Source organism: Lissotriton vulgaris, chromosome 1_2, assembly GCF_964263255.1.
Source record: "Lissotriton vulgaris chromosome 1_2, aLisVul1.2, whole genome shotgun sequence".
Taxonomy (NCBI): Eukaryota; Metazoa; Chordata; class Amphibia; order Caudata; family Salamandridae; genus Lissotriton; species Lissotriton vulgaris.
The window spans coordinates 93,767,068-93,782,516 of record NC_141686.1 but is presented as its reverse complement, the minus strand read 5'-3'; the positions used below and the strand labels follow the sequence as shown (position 1 = coordinate 93,782,516).

At 51.0% G+C, this 15,449-nt stretch overlaps 1 protein-coding gene across 4 annotated transcripts in view; it reads right to left on the bottom strand.

Annotated features, from left to right (window-relative positions):
* Nucleotides 1-15,449, bottom strand: part of LOC147733978 (adenosine deaminase 2-like) — a 514,604-nt gene that overhangs the window by 328,022 nt on the left and 171,133 nt on the right. For all 4 annotated transcript variants that reach the window (XM_086952886.1, XM_086952888.1, XM_086952884.1 and 1 more), the window contains one exon: nt 14,721-14,848. In XM_086952886.1, the coding sequence (XP_086809012.1) occupies nt 14,721-14,848 (128 nt within the window). The remainder of the gene's footprint in view (nt 1-14,720; nt 14,849-15,449) is intronic.

Here is a 15,449-nt window from a genome sequence, read left to right as displayed (position 1 = left end):
TTACGGGTGGGGACGATAACAGGGCCCTTTATTCTCAAGCAGCGGGAAGGGAACTTTCGGGACCCACCAAGATAGTGGTACGAGTGTGGCATGATGCGAATGCGGCAACGGGATGGAGGGATCGACTGACCCGCGCGACTCCGCTTCACGCGTCTGAAAGTCTGGGTTGCCTGTGGAAGACGAAAGGATTTGAAAAGTGGGATATGATTGGTATTAGGAGGGTGAGTGATCTGTGGGTCAAGGGTAAAGTCAAGACCTTCGAGGCACTGAAGGTAGAGTATGAGCTGAGTGATAGGGAATTCTTCCATTATGCACAGATTACCCACGCATTGAGTTCGGTTTTTCCTAAGGGTACTGACATCCCCGAATTCTCCCCACTAGAAGATCGGGTGCTTGACGGATACGTGCGGACAGCACTATTTCTTTGATATAAAAGAAATTGATCAATAATCGAACGGGTCTGTTGGTGCGGCTCAGGGAGGTTTGGACCAGCAATGGTTTAGAGTTGGATGACGAGGACTGGCAGTCGGCGCTATCCTCGCCTAAGGAGGTCGCGATTCTGGCCCGTCTCTGACTTGTTCAACTTAAAATACTACACCGGATATATGTAACTGGACCGAGCTTGATTCGTATGGGTTATTCAGTGGACGGGTTATGTAGGCGTGGTTGTGGACTGGTTGGAACCTTCCTTAATATAATTTGGGAGTGTCCGGAGGTGGTGGTGTTCTGGAATCATGTACATGCTGTGATGGAAAGAGTCACAGGTGTGGCATTATTGCCCGAAGCCAGGCGTTGCCTGTTGAATGTATGGGAACCAAATGACTATGATGTGGCGCAGACGCAGTGGGCGACCCTTGGGAATATGATTGCTAAGAGAGATATCGCATAGTTGTTGGGCTCCCCGCGGCCGCCCATGGTTTTGGCATGGAAGGAGAACATGGACTGGTGTATGTTTAGGGAGAAGACGGTGTATGTGGCACGGGGTAGACCCAGGAAATGGAATAAAATTTGGAGCCAGTGGAACTCCTACAGTGGGGATGTATGTACGCCTCCATTCGTGGAGACCCCAGAGGTTTCCCATTCCTCCTGATCCGGCGTTCCAAGTCTTGTGCAGCTTTTATGATTACTGATTTTGTCTCCTCACTGGCCCCTCCCCTTGCAGCAATGATGTTTGTATTATACTGTACTGCAGTTACACTCCTTCCTGAACACAGATCCGAATGTATTGTCCTATTGCCTTGTATCTAAGTTCTTTTTCTTTAATAAAATAAAAATGATATCAAAAAAAAATTTGTGATTAGAGGAACACATATCCAGCACATCTCAGGTATCCGCAAAACCCTGGAACGGCGTATATTAGAGGAAGAACTAAGGCTGACTACACTGACGCAGGCAGCAAATAAGAATGAGGCTCAAGTAGTGGGCGCTAAAACCGCATATGGGGAAGTGCTAGCGGACCTCAGATTATACCATTTCAGAGCGCTTGCAGCAAGGGCGCACAGAGAGGGAGATAGAGCAGGCATCCTACTGGCATGGCTGGTTCAGTAAGATACTGTCCCTCACGCTGTAACTGAGGTGAACACTATCACTGGTGCGGCAGTCCGCTCCCAAATGGACATTACACAAGCAATCAGCACCTGCAATGCCGGACTATATACAGTCCCTAAACATGCAGTCCTAGTGGACAGATTTCTAGCTACTCACCCATTATCGTGCATAACGGCAGCTGACAGAGCTACTCTTGACGCAAAAATCACGCCAGCAAATGTGACACAAGCAATACAAAATCTGCCAAGAATAAGGCCGCAGGTCTCGATGGCCTCCCATTAGAATGTTATCATACATTCTCTACACTGCAAGCACCACGACTGGCAGAAATATATGAGCTGGAAAGGGGGAGAGCTCCCGCATTCCCTCAGAGAATCACTGACTGTATCCTTCTTAAAACCAGACCGAAACCCTTGCCACCTGGGATCCTATCGACCCATTGCTCTATTGTCTGCAGACCATAAAATGTTCTGCAAGATACTGGCGGAGTGCTATGCGTCAGGTCTCCCAACCCTAGCGCACCCAAACTAATGTGGGATTGTACCGGGAAGATGCATCTCCCATAATATTCGCTGGTTGTTCCATGTTCAGGATCAGGTACGGGGTCGATACCCCCGGGACGCGTGCCTGGTCCCTAGACAATCTGGCATGGCCATACCTATTTACGGTGCTGCGGCGATGGAAGTGGGCCCTAGACGGCGTGCATACACAATTGATATATAGGTAGCCTGCCTTTAGGGTCAGACTAAGTCGCATTGTGCCAGCCCTTTCGCAGTATCAAGTGGGACACTGCAGTGATGTCCACCCTCCTTGCTGCTCTTCTACGAGAGAGGGCAATCAATGGGGAATACCATTAGGGTGAACCACACAAAGCATATCACTGTATGCAGATGACTTACTACTCTACATAAAGGACATTACATCAAATCTTACCCCAACATTTGCGACATTGGCAGACTTCAAGACAGTAGCCAGCCTCAAAGTCACGTGGGTTAAGTCAACAGTATATCTGCTCTCTGCCGATCACCTGCCGCGGGAGGTGCATGTCAGAGGAGTCAATCTCACATGGATCGTACATGCTCTGCGCTATCTAGGGGTACGCCTATACCCTTCTCCACAGGACATATACAAAAGTAACCATCAAAAAGCTCTGGCAGGCATCCGCTCCTCGTCGGCTTCTGGAAGACCCTCCCCTTGCCCCCCCCCCCCTGAAAAATAGCTGTGGCTAAAATGGTTCTTGTCCGACGCCTACTTTATCACTTTGTCCATCTCCCATTAGCCCCTCCTCACTCCTTTTCCCAAGAATTAGACACACTCTTATTCACCTTACACGGGCGCAATTGGTGCAGGCGAGTAGCCCTGGCCAAAATGCAGCTTGGGTGGACAGAGGCGGACTGGGAGCCCACTCATTTGAGCCATTCCTAGCTGCCCAACTTCAATGCCTATTGCACTGGACGGCAGGACGACTACTAGGGGAGACCAACACAGTCACTGGACCGATATCAATCCCAATGATCCAACATATTCTAATTCCAGGAACCAGAACAATACCAACCCACCCATTAAAGGTGACAGTAGAGCGAGCTTGCATACAGCGGATCCATTGTAAGTCACATACAACTCCACTCTATTCCACACTTCTGCCATTAGTAGGCCTTCCTATAGAACACAAGCACTACACTGAGCGAGCTCTCCAAGTCTAGACAAAGCCCTCACATACGGAAATAGGATCTATGTTCGCAGACAGCCACCTATGTCCCTTCGACAAAATAGTAGCCGATACGGGCCCACCCAGAGACTAGTTCCTTCTCTAAGATCAACTGGTGGCATATTACTGCTGAGTCTGGCATATGCGCAATAGAGAACCAGCAATGCACCCTGTCCTTCACGCCGTTCTCCAAATGGGACCTGGATGCCACATAATGACTTGGATATACAGGGCCATTCGTGATCTAATAGCAGTGTCACTTACACCCCTACAGGACAAGTGGGAGGCAGAACTCCAAAGGCCGTTACATGACCAAGAATGGGAACAAACACTAGAATACCCAAAGAAAGTATTCCATAATCCCCAATTTAAAAACATACAATTTTTCATCTTGCATCATGCACGCCTAATGCCCGAGCAACTTCAAAGACACTACCCGAACACCCCATTCTCATGTCCAAGGTGTCAACTCCCCAGTGTGACTCTCTTTCACATGTTTTAGAATTATCCAGCACTTCACTCCTTTTGGAGCACAATGCACTCCACACTGCAAGACGTAACAGGACTCACAGACCTTACAACATGGGATACCTGCGCATTGGGCATATTCAAACATCGCAAACACCAAGGTGCACTTTGCGTCTCTGGTCCTCCTATTAGTGAAGCGGGAAATTGTAACGCACTGGAGAACTCCAACGGGGCCCCCATTGTGAGCCTGGGTAGGAGCAGTCTCTAAATGGGGGGCATCAGAAGAAGAGGCCCTGCAATACAAGGAGGCCCAAGGCATATGTAAATGCTGAATCTCCATGCAATGGGTGACGCTCCTACATACCTTTAAACATACTCTAGATCACACTAGGTCAACCTGTGTCGTCATCACACCCCCCACAAGGCACACCGAATGCATCCACCTCCGAAGTAGACCCCTCTCAACACACGAACATGCAGAGCATGTACACATGACTACCCCGAGCTTCTAGCGCCCTTTCCACGCAAGTGCAATCGTGGACTCTATGCACGGCTCATCCAATCCCATCCTTCTGTCCCTTCCCTCACACAGTGCACCCCCAGTTCAATGTAATTACCCCTGTTTACTTACGGTGACCTCACTATGATTACTGGACTCTTGCAGCTGTCCATGTTCAAGTTTAAGACAAGAAGCGATTACGAAACAATAAAATCGTAACCGCCCTCCTCCTTAGGTATCGATCAGAACACCAATGCGAAATTGCAACCAACTGCATGTATAAGCTCTTATGTATAACTTGGTCGTAGTTTTTGTAACATTTTACTAATGAACAATGAAAACCAAATAGAAAATTGACTACAAATAAATTAAGGGGAGAGCAAGACAAATGGAACTTGAGCTCAGCAGCTCCTAGCAGGAGTATCATAGCTGTGCTAAACAAATCTCTGCCACTCAATTTTGGGAGACCTGACGAGATAATTAAGCGCAGAAAAACTAAATTTAGTTTAGATGCTCTGGCTTGTAGGGCAACTTATGTGGTATCCTACCTGCCTGAATATTCTTGTGAAGTTAAATGCAGGGAGCAACTAGAAATAGTAAAAACATTGACCCCCTTATCCACTATACGTGGCATTTTTCTATATTAGGTTTGCACCCTCACAAGCACTAATGTGTTTCTCAGCAAGCTCATTTATGTATTTTAGAATGGCAAGTGAATATGAATAGGGCCCCAGTCTTCAATCAATCTATCAATCAATCAAGTAATTTGTAGAGCGTGCTACATACCCGCTAGGGTCTCAAGGTGCTGGGGGAAGGGGGGGGGGGGCTGCAGCTAGTGGTCGAAGAGCCAGGTTTTGAGCAGTCTTCTGAATGCCAGAAGGTTTGTGTTCTGTCGTAGGTGGAGGGGGAGAGTGTTCCAGCTCTTGGCGGTGCGTTGGGAGAAGGATCTACCTCCGGAAGCTGTTCTGTAGATGTGTGGAACGGCGGCCAGGGATAGGTCGGCGGAGCGGAGTTTCCTGTTGGGTACGTAGAAGGAGAGTCTGCTGTTGAGGTAGGCAGGATCGGTCTTGTTGAGTGCTTTGTGTGCGTGGATCATGCGTTTGAAAGTGATTCTTTTGTCGGCGGGGAGCCAGTACAGTTCTCTGAGGTGCAAGGTGATGTGGTCTCTGCGTGGGACGTCTAGGACCAGTCGTGCGGAAGCTTTCTGGATTCATTGGAGTCTGCTGATGAGTTTGGCCGGGGCTCCGGCATAGAGGGTGTTTCCATAGTCGAGATGGCTGCTGATGAGGGCATGGGTGACGGTTTTCCGAGTGTTCGTCGGGATCCATCTGTAGATCTTGTGGAGCCTGTGCAGGGTGTGGAAGCAGGCGGAGGAGACTGCGTTGACTTGGCTGGTCATGCTGAGCTTGGAGTCGAGGATGACCCCCAGGTTGCGTGTGTGGTTGGTGGGTGCCGGGGGGGGTCCCAGAGATGGGGGCCACCAGGAGTCGTCCCATGCTGAGGGGTTGAGCCCAAGGATGAGGATCTCAGTCTTGTCCGTGTTCAACTTGAGCTGGCTTGCTTCCATTCAGTCTACGACGGCCTTCATTCCCAGGTGCAGGTTGGATTTGGCGGTGAGGGGGTCTTTGGTGACGGAGAGGATGAGTTGGGTGTCGTCGGCGTAGGAGATTATGTTGAGGTCATGTAGTCTGGCGATGGGAGCGAGGGGAGCCATGTTGACGTTGAACAGCGTCGGACTGAGGGAGGATCCCTGAGGGACGCCGCAGATGTTTTTGGTGGTTCCGGATTGGAACGGGGGGAGGAGGACTCTCTGGGTTCTGTTGGTGAGGAAGGAGGTGGCCCAGTCCAGGGCCTTGTCTCTGATCCCTGCGTCGTAGAGGCGTGTGCGATGTGTGTGGTGGCAGACGGTGTCGAAGACGGCGGAGAGGTCGAGGAGGATGAGGGCTGCAGTCTCGCCGTTGTCGAGTAGGATTCTGATGTCGTCTGTGGCGGCGATGAGGGCAGTCTCGGTGCTGTGGTTGCTGTTGAAACCAGATTGGGAGGGGTCCAGGTTGCTGTTGTCTTCTAGGTAGCGGGTGAGTTGGGTGTTGACGTTTTTTTCGATGACTTTAGCTGGGAACGGAAGCAGGGAGATGGGCCGGACGTTCTTGAGGTCGCTCGGGTCGGCCTTGGGCTTCGTAAGTAGGGCGTTGATCTCGGCGTGCTTCCAGGCCTCGGGAAAGGTGGCGGTGTCAAAGGAGAGGTTGACAACGTTGCGTAGGTGGGGTGTGATGAGGCTGTTGACTTTGTTGGCGATGTGGTGGGGGAGAGGGTCTGACTGGGAGCCTGAGTGGATGGTGCTCATGGTGTTGATTATGTCCTCGGTGCTTACGTTGGTCCATGTGGTCAGAGAGACGTGTTCGTAGTGGTAGGGTACATTGGGTTCATTCGTGGGTTGAAGCTGTTGTGGATGTTGGTGATTTTGTGGTGGAAGAAGGTGGCGAAGGCGTCGCACAAGGCTTGCGACGGCGGGATGTCGTTGGTGCTGGGGCTGGGGAGTTCTTTCACGATGCTAAAGAGCTCTTTGCTGTTGTGTGCGTTGTTGTCCAGGCGGTCTTTGAATTAGGCTCTTTTGGTGGTCCTAATGAGGTGGTGGTGGTTGCGGATGGCGTCTTTGTGGTCTACGTGGTTGGCGGGTGTTCTGTCGCTGCGCCAGGAGTTTTGAGTTTTCGGCAGGTGCGTTTGGAGGCCAGGAGCTCTGGGATGAACCAGCTGGCTCTCAGGCTGGTGTCTCTGTCGGTGGGTTGTCGTACTGGTGCTACGGTGTTGGCACAGTTTTCCATCCAGAGTCTGAGTGAGCGGGCCCCGTCCCCTGGGTCGGTGGGGCTGATCGGAGGGTCGAGAGTGAGGTGGGTTTCCAGCTGTTCTTTGGTACCTTTGCCCCAGCGTCGGCGGGGGATGTGTGGGGTGCGGTGGTGGGTGACGGGTTTTTGGAGGGTGAAGTGGACGCAGTGGTGGTCGGTCCAGGTGAGCTCGGAGGCGTGGCTGTAGGCGACGTGTGGGCTGGAGGAGAAGATTGCATCGAGCGTGTGGCCGGCGATGTTAGTAGGGGTAGTGATGATCTGTTTCAGTCCGAGGGTGGCGAGGTTGTCGACCAGGGTGGAGGAGTTGCTGTCGTTGTTGTTTTCCAGATGGAAGTTCAGGTCGCCGAGCAGGATGTAATTGGCGGAGGTCAGTGTGTGCGTGCTGATGAGGTCGGCGATGGAGTTGCTGAATTGGGAGCGTGGGCCGGGTGGTCTGTAGATGAGGGTGCCTCTGAGGGTGGTTTTAGGGTCCGTGTGGATCTTGAAGTGCATGTGTTCGGCGGTGGTGAGGGTGCAGTCGGTGTTCATGGAGACCCTGATGGTGTTCTTGTGGACGATGGCGATTCCTCCTCCGGCTCCGTTGGCGCGGTCTTTGCGGGAGATCTTGTATCCGTCGGGAATGGACACTGCGATGTCTGGGGAGGAGGTTTCGTTCAGCCAGGTCTCGGTCAGGAAGGCGATGTCTGGGGATGCGGAGGTGACTAGGTCCCAGAGCTTGACGGCATGCTTGCGTGCGGAGCGGGTGTTCAGCAGGATGCAGCGCAGTCGGTTGGGTCCCGTTTCTGTAGGTGCTTTAGCGTCATTGGTGCAGGTGAAGGTGCAGTTTCAGCAGGTGAAGGGGCGGTGGATGCGCTTGGGGCTAGCTTTGTGGCAGGTAGGCGTCCGTCCGTTGTTGGGCGCAATGAAGGTGTTGGCGTCGTAGTGGAGTCGTGCTCTGTCGGTGGCGGGAGGGCCAGGGGTCCTGGCTCTGGGCGCGGTCCAGGCGCGGACGGGCGCAGACGGGCTTGCCTGAGTTCTGCCGGTGAGGAATGAGATGATCCACTCCAGTGCCTTCTCTTGGATACCGATGTTGCTGAGGCGTTGAACTAGGGTGCGGTGGCAGACAGTGTCAAACGCTGCAGAGAGGTCCAGGAGGATGAGGGCTGCTGTTTCCCCGTTGTCCAGCAGGGTTCTGATGTCGTCGGTGGCTGCGATGAGGGCGGTCTCGGTGCTGTGGTTGGCTCAAAAACCAGACTGCGAGGGGTCGAGGGATCCGTTCGTCTCGAGGAAGGCTGCAAGCTGTCTGTTGACGGTCTTCTCAATGACTTTGGCAGGGAAAGGGAGGAGCGAGATGGGGCGAAAGTTCTTGAGGTCGGTGGGGTCCGCTGTTGGTTTCTTCAGTAGGGCGCTGAGCTCGGCGTGCTTCCAGCTCTCCGGGAAGGTGGCGGTGTTGAAGGAGGCTTTGATGATGTCCCGCAGTTGGGGTGCGATGATGGAGTCGGCCTTGTTGAAGACGTGGTGGGGGCAGGGGTCGGTCGGAGATCCGGAGTGGATGGTGTTCATCGTGCGGGCTGTGTCTTCGGTGGTCACCGTGGTCCAGGTGCGGAGGGTGGTGGTGGAGGGCGTTGGTTCGACGGTTGGGTGCATTGACAGTGCGCCGAAGCTGTTGTGGATGTCAGCGATCTTGCGGTGGAAGAACGAGGCGAGAGAGTCGCAGAGGTCTTGTGAAGGAGTGATATCGTTGTTGCTGGTGCTGGGGTTGGAGAACTCCTTGACGATGATGAAGAGTTCCTTGCTGTCGTGGGTGTAGTTGTCCAGTCGTTCCTTCAGTGATTTCTTCTTGGTGGTGCGGATAAGCTGGTGGGGCTTGTGGGTGGCATGTTTGAGGGCGGTCATGTTGTCTGTGGTCTGGTCTAGGAGCCAGGCTTTCTCGAGGGTGCTGCAGTTCTTCTTGGAGTCCTTGAGTTCGTTGGTGAACCAGGAGGCTTTCTTGCTTCTGGGTCTGCTGGTAGGATTCTTAAGTGGCACGAGGTCATCAGCGCAGTCGGACAGCCACTTCATAAGGTTGCGTGCTGCTTCGGTGGGGTCCGTTGTGCTGGCGGGTGGGTTCTGACTAAGGGAGGTGGTGAGCTGTTCGGCGGTGATCTTGCTCCAGCTCCTGTGGGGAACCTGTTGCGGGTGGTGGTGGCTCGTGCTTCTTCTGAAGCTGAAGTGGACGCAGCTGTGGTCGGTCCAGTGAAGCCCTGTAGAGTGGCTGAAGGTGATGTGCTTGCTGGATGAGAAGACTGGATCAAGCGTGTTGCCGGCGTAGTGGGTGGGGGTGTTGACCAGTTGCTTGAGCCCATCAATTCTAGGATCTTATATTTGCATTTCTTTCACAATCAGATCTTACTGTGCCTTCCCTGAACTGGTAGGGCTTCTGCCCTAGCTTTTACTTCTCATTGCCACATTTGCTTTATCTTTGCATTTTGTGTCCCAGCCATGTCAAGTCAAGTCAAGTCAAAAAATGTATATAGCGCGCTACATACCCAGAGGGTCTCAAGGCGCTTGAAGAAGGATGGGGGATTACTAGTCAAATAACCACGTTTTGAGTTGCTTTCTGAATGCTAGGTGGTTCTGAGTCAGGCGAAGGTGAGTGGGAAGTGAGTTCCAGGTTTTGGCTGCCAGGAAGGAGAAGGATCTACCACCCATGGTGGTTTTGTTGATGCGAGGTACAGTGGCAAGGGCTTGGTTGGAGGATCGTAGCTGGCGGGGAGTAGAAGGATAGTCGTGTGTTGAGGCATTCTGGTCCGATTTCGTAGAGTGCTTTGTGTGCGTGGGTGAGGAGCCGGAAAGTAATCCTCTTATTTACGGGGAGCCAGTGGAGGATTTCCAGGTGACCAGAGATGTGTTCTTTGCGCGGGATGTCTAATATGAGCCTGGCTGAGGCGTTCTGGATGCGTTGGAGTTTTTTCTGGAGTTTTGCGGTGGTACCGGCGTAGAGGGTGTTTCCGTAGTCCAGTCGGCTCGTGACCAGAGCGTGGGTGACTGTTTTTCTGGTTTCGGTGGGGATCCAGCGAAATGTTTTTTTGAGCATGCGAAGAATGTTGAAGCAAGATGACAAAACGGCGTTGACTTGTCTGTTCATCGAGAGTGAGGAATCCAGGATGACGCCCAGGTTCCGTGCGTGGTCCGTCGGGATGGGTGCTTTTCCAAGGGCCTCTGGCCACCAGGAGTCATCCCAGGCGGAGGGGGAGGTGCCTAGGATGAGGACTTCTGTTTTGTCTGAGTTCAGTTTCAGACGGCTGTGCTTAATCCATTCTGCTACTTCTTTCATTCCTTCATGTAGGTTGGTTTTGGCAGTGTTAGGGTCTCTGGTGAGTGATAGGATCAGTTGAGTGTCGTCGGCGTAGGAGATGATGTTGAGGTTGTGTTGGCGTGCGATGGTCGCGAGGGGGCTCATGTATACGTTGAAGAGGGTGGGGCTGAGTGAAGATCCTTGTGGGACGCCGCAGATGACCTCAGTGGCCTCTGACTTGAATGGTGGAAGGCGGACTCTCTGGGTTCTTCCGGTGAGGAACGAGGTGATCCATTCCAGTGCTTTTCCTTGGATTCCGACGTTTCTGAGGCGTTGTAAAAGAGTGCTATGGCAGACCGTGTCGAAGGCAGCGGAGAGGTCGAGGAGGATGAGGGTGACAGTGTCTCCATTGTCCATTAGAGTTCGAATGTCGTCTGTTGCTGCGATGAGGGCGGTTTCAGTGCTGTGCTTGGCTCGGAAGCCGGATTGTGAGGAGTCAAGGGATTTGTTGGTTTCGAGGAATGCGGCGAGCTGGTTGTTGACCGCTTTCTCGATGACTTTGGCCGGGAAAGGAAGGAGTGAGATAGGGCGGTAGTTTTTGAGTTCGGTGGGGTCAGCTGTGGGTTTTTTCAGGAGGGCGCTGAGTTCGGCATGTTTCCAGCTTTCCGGGAAGGTTGCGGAGTTGAGGGAGCAGTTGATGACGTCTCGGAGGTGCGGTGCTATGATGGAGTCTGCTTTGTTAAAGATGTGGTGAGGGCATGGGTCTGTTGGGGATCCTGAGTGGATGGAGTTCATCAGACGGATGGTGTCCTCGGTGGAGATTGGCTTCCAGTTATTGAGGATGTTCAGGGGGGGAGTTGGTCCTGCGGGGGGTTGGGTGGGTTGGTCTTTGGGTCGGTTGTCGAAGCTGTTGTGGATGTCTGCAATTTTGTTGTGGAAGAATGAGGCTAGGGAGTCGCAGAGGGCTTGAGAGGGGGTGATGTCGTTGGAGTTGGCTGAGGGGTTGGTAAATTCCTTGACGATGTTGAATAATTCCTTGCTGTTGTGGGCGTTGTTATCTAGTCGGTCCTTGAAAGCGGCTTTCTTGGCATTCCGGATCAGTTGATGGTGTATGCGGGTGGCGTTTTTGAAGGCGTCCTTGGTGCTGGTGTTTGGGTCTTTTTTCCAGGCCTTCTCAAGGGAGCAACAGAGTTTCTTGGATTTTTTAAGATCATCGTTGAACCAGGAGGCCTTCTTGCTGCCTGGTTTGATTTGTCGTTTTTTCAGTGGTGCTAGGATGTCAGCGCTGTTGGATAGCCATTTGGTGAGGTTGGTGGCTGCTTGGTCTGGGTTTGAGGAGTGGGCTGGGGGGTTTTGAAGAAGCGATGAGGAGATCTGGTCGATGGTGATTTTGTTCCAGTTTCTTTGCAGAGTGGGTTGGGGGTGGTTGTTGGATGAGGGCTTGTCGTAGGTAAAGTGAACGCAGCTGTGGTCAGTCCAAAGGAGAGCTATGGTGTGGCTGAAGGAGACATGTTTGCTGGAGGTGAAGATAGGGTCGAGTGTGTGACCTGCGATGTGGGTGGGGGTAGTGACAAGTTGTTTAAGTCCGAGGTTGGCGAGGTTGTCCAAAAGGGTGGTGGTGTTGCGGTCGTTGTTCTTCCCAAGGTGAAAGTTGAGGTCTCCCAGAAGGATGTACTCCTCGGAGGGGAGTGCGTGTGGAGTGATGAAGTCTGTGATGTCTTCACTGAATTGTGCGCGGGGTCCTGGTGGCCTGTAAAGGAGGGTGCCTCTGAGTGTGTTTTTGGGGTCGATGTGGATCTGGAAGTGCAGGTGTTCGGAATTGGCGAGATTGGCGTCTGAGCTGGTAGAGATGCGGATGGATTTCTTATGGACGATGGCTATGCCTCCTCCTGTTTGGTCGGTGCGGTCCTTACGGATGATCTTATAGTTTTCCGGGATGGCAATGGTGATGTCTGGGGCGGAAGAGGCGTTCATCCATGTTTCTGTTAGGAAGGCGACGTCCGGAGAGATGGTGTCTAGTAGATTCCAGAGGTCAATAGCGTGCCTGTGGACCGAGCGGGTGTTGAGCAGGATGCATTGTAGGTGGTTAGGGTCGGATATCTGTTGTGTGTTCGTAGATGAGGAGTTGTTCTTGGTGCCGTCGAACTTGCAGGAGTAGCAGGAAAAGGGTCCATGGGTGTGTCCAGGGGCGGCAAAGGCGCAGTTGGGGGAACGGCCGGGGTTAAGGGCTAGGAGGGTGGTGGCATCGTAAGTAATGCGGGAGGGGTGGACAAAGCGAGGACCAAGGGGTCTGGCGCTGGGCGCGGTCCAGGCGCGGACGGGCGTAGACGGGCTTACCTTTGGCGCACCTTCGGCGCGGCTGGGGCGCGGTCGCTGCGCGTAAACGCTGCGCGCAGATGCATCTGTCATAAATTGATAGTGGGGGGGAGGGGCGAGGGAGGGGCAGCGGGAGGCGGGTGCGTGCTGGGGAGCCTCGCTACGAGGCACAACAAATAAAATGGCCGAATACAGTAAACAAACACCAAAACAGGCTGCCAGTCTTAATGTCCTGATGATGTCCCAATATCATTTGATGGGATCAACACGTTGTCGAAAAACAGTACCAAGACCCCTAACATTGATACATAATTTAATATGTGGGCATTTTACTTTCTGTAATATATGACATAATTTGCTTGTCTTTAGTGTAGTCACGGGTAAAATGTCGGATTTTTCTTTTGTTTCCCACTTTGTTAATGTTCTCTATGTCTTAATAAAAGAAGGTGTTACTCCATTTGGACAACTAACAGATTTCATCGTATCTCAATGTAAAATTATCTGAGATAAATTAAGTAAGGGGACCCTGTACCTTGAAAAAAATATATATATGTAGAACTATACATGTATCCATATAGTCATGCAAGGGATAGCAAAATAGCCCCAGTAAGCCAGGTACGCACCATGCTAACAGTACCATTAAGCTGGCAAGTCCTCTTCCCCGCACCCACCCAGCCAGCTGTTCCTCTGCGGCTATGCACACAGTTATTCATATAAACACACACACAAACACCCACACCCACACACAGATACATGTAAACACATAAGAGCATGCTCACACATATGCACACATTCTAGTAGTGTTTCTTGGCCTTTGCCCACCTATGGCTTCTTGCATACCTACAGACCAGCAGTAGTAATACTGGCTCAGTAACTCATTGAGCCTCCAGCCCGGAGGGCATCCAAGTAAGACGTGAGACGGGCGCTGACAGTTCCAAGCCACTTAATGTTAGATCTCACTAGAATAAGGGAATGGAGATCTGGAACCAACACCTCAATCTACTGAGAATTGAGGAGGCCTAGAACATATACAGAGTAGGCCAATGCTACACTGAACACAAATATGGTCACAGGAACAGGCTCCAGAGGACAAAAAGACAGGCCAACACTAAGAACAGGCACATGCTCAGGCAGCAATGGCCGTTTGATGCTCTATACTAGTGGTTCTTAACCTTTTGAGTGCTGTGCACTTCCACTGTATAATTACTGGAATTTGAGGATCTCCACTGAGTCCTTATTGAAAGATGGGGACCATCACAACCTAAGTAATTTCTATGATTTGAACCTCAAAACAACACATTATCCTACAAAAACATATAGACAACAAACAAATGAACAAATATTGGGGTAGTTAGTTTTAATGCACAACCAAATTTGGAAAGGTTTTCAAATTTTAAATTTTGCTTCTTTAGTTACATATAAAGTTTATTAGTTTAAATGTATCAAATCTAATATTAGTTAATTTTGTAAAACATCCGCGGACCCCCTACCCCCCCCCTAATTCCCCCCTAGAGGGCTCGCACCCTCCAGGGGTCCCTTGACAACAGGTTCAGAACCACTGATCTATACTTTTCTCTTATCGGCTTACCCGCAGAAATCTCTGAAATTGAGGGAAAATGGTTGAAATCTAGGGGTTGGACACAGGTCCAATGGCTTTCTTCCCATGAGCCTAGCAAAACGTGCCTACATGCCTGTTTGCTGTCGCCCTCTGCAGACACGACCTCCATTTTTCTGCTGGAATTCCGGAGAGCACTTAAAACCTAGCTGTTCGATGAGTCACCTGAACGATCATGAACCTCCACCCCCTGGATACCCTCTCAGGTGATTAGTTGCACTTTATACATCCACTGATTCAATTGTTGCTTGGGTCCTACCTCTTAGGCACACACTGAGCATACAAGATTAGAGTGTAATCAGAGTTACACCTGTCGAGAGCCTGCCACTCATTCTCTCATCTCGCTAGGTAGGTGGTGTAGGTTAAATGGGATTGCAGGCTTCACACAAATCACTTTAATGCACTGAGCTGTTTTAAGGGATATGAGGGAGATGCAAACCAAAAACTGCCCCTGCTGAGCATATTACCTTGCAATTGTGTAAATAATTTTCACTCCCATGAAGTCCGGGTGCTCACTGGCAAACTGCTTGGCCACATCTATGAACGTCTTCAGAGCCCAAGCCCTGTCATGCTCTGTCCCGTCCAGTTCGTAGACCTGCAATATTAACAGTAAATTAAAATCATTTATGCTAAAGTGTTTTATTTATTTATGCATGAAGGAAAAAACTTCACCTGCGTGGCAGTTTTTATATTTCATCTTAATTGTTCTTTCCACTATTAATGGCACACATTCGAGCCTATTCACAAACATAACTTACACTTGTGAATTATTTACAAGTGTAAGTTTACTCTTACACTTTTGAGTAACATTACTACTTTGAGCTACTCACAATTTCCGAGAGTAAAGTTACTCAAAGTGTAGGCTTACTTGTCCCCATCAACTGAAATGGGGATTGGAGACAAATTTATGTGTGTAAGTTACTACCACCAAAATGAAGCAGTACCAAGCAGTACCAAGCCCAGCACCACACATGGTTAACTACTGATACTGCAAAAAGGAGGTAGGGACTAAAAGAAAACGTCAAAGGGAATAATACTATTTTTGGGGGGAATACATTCTTTATTGGTTTCCTTGACAAAAATAAAGAAGCACTACCGGATTCCCCCCAGCAAACAGCACACTGACAGAAGGGGTAGGCAAGTCCTCAGATCAGCAGGCCTCTTGTCCTTGGTTACAGGGTTCCTTGTCAGAAGTG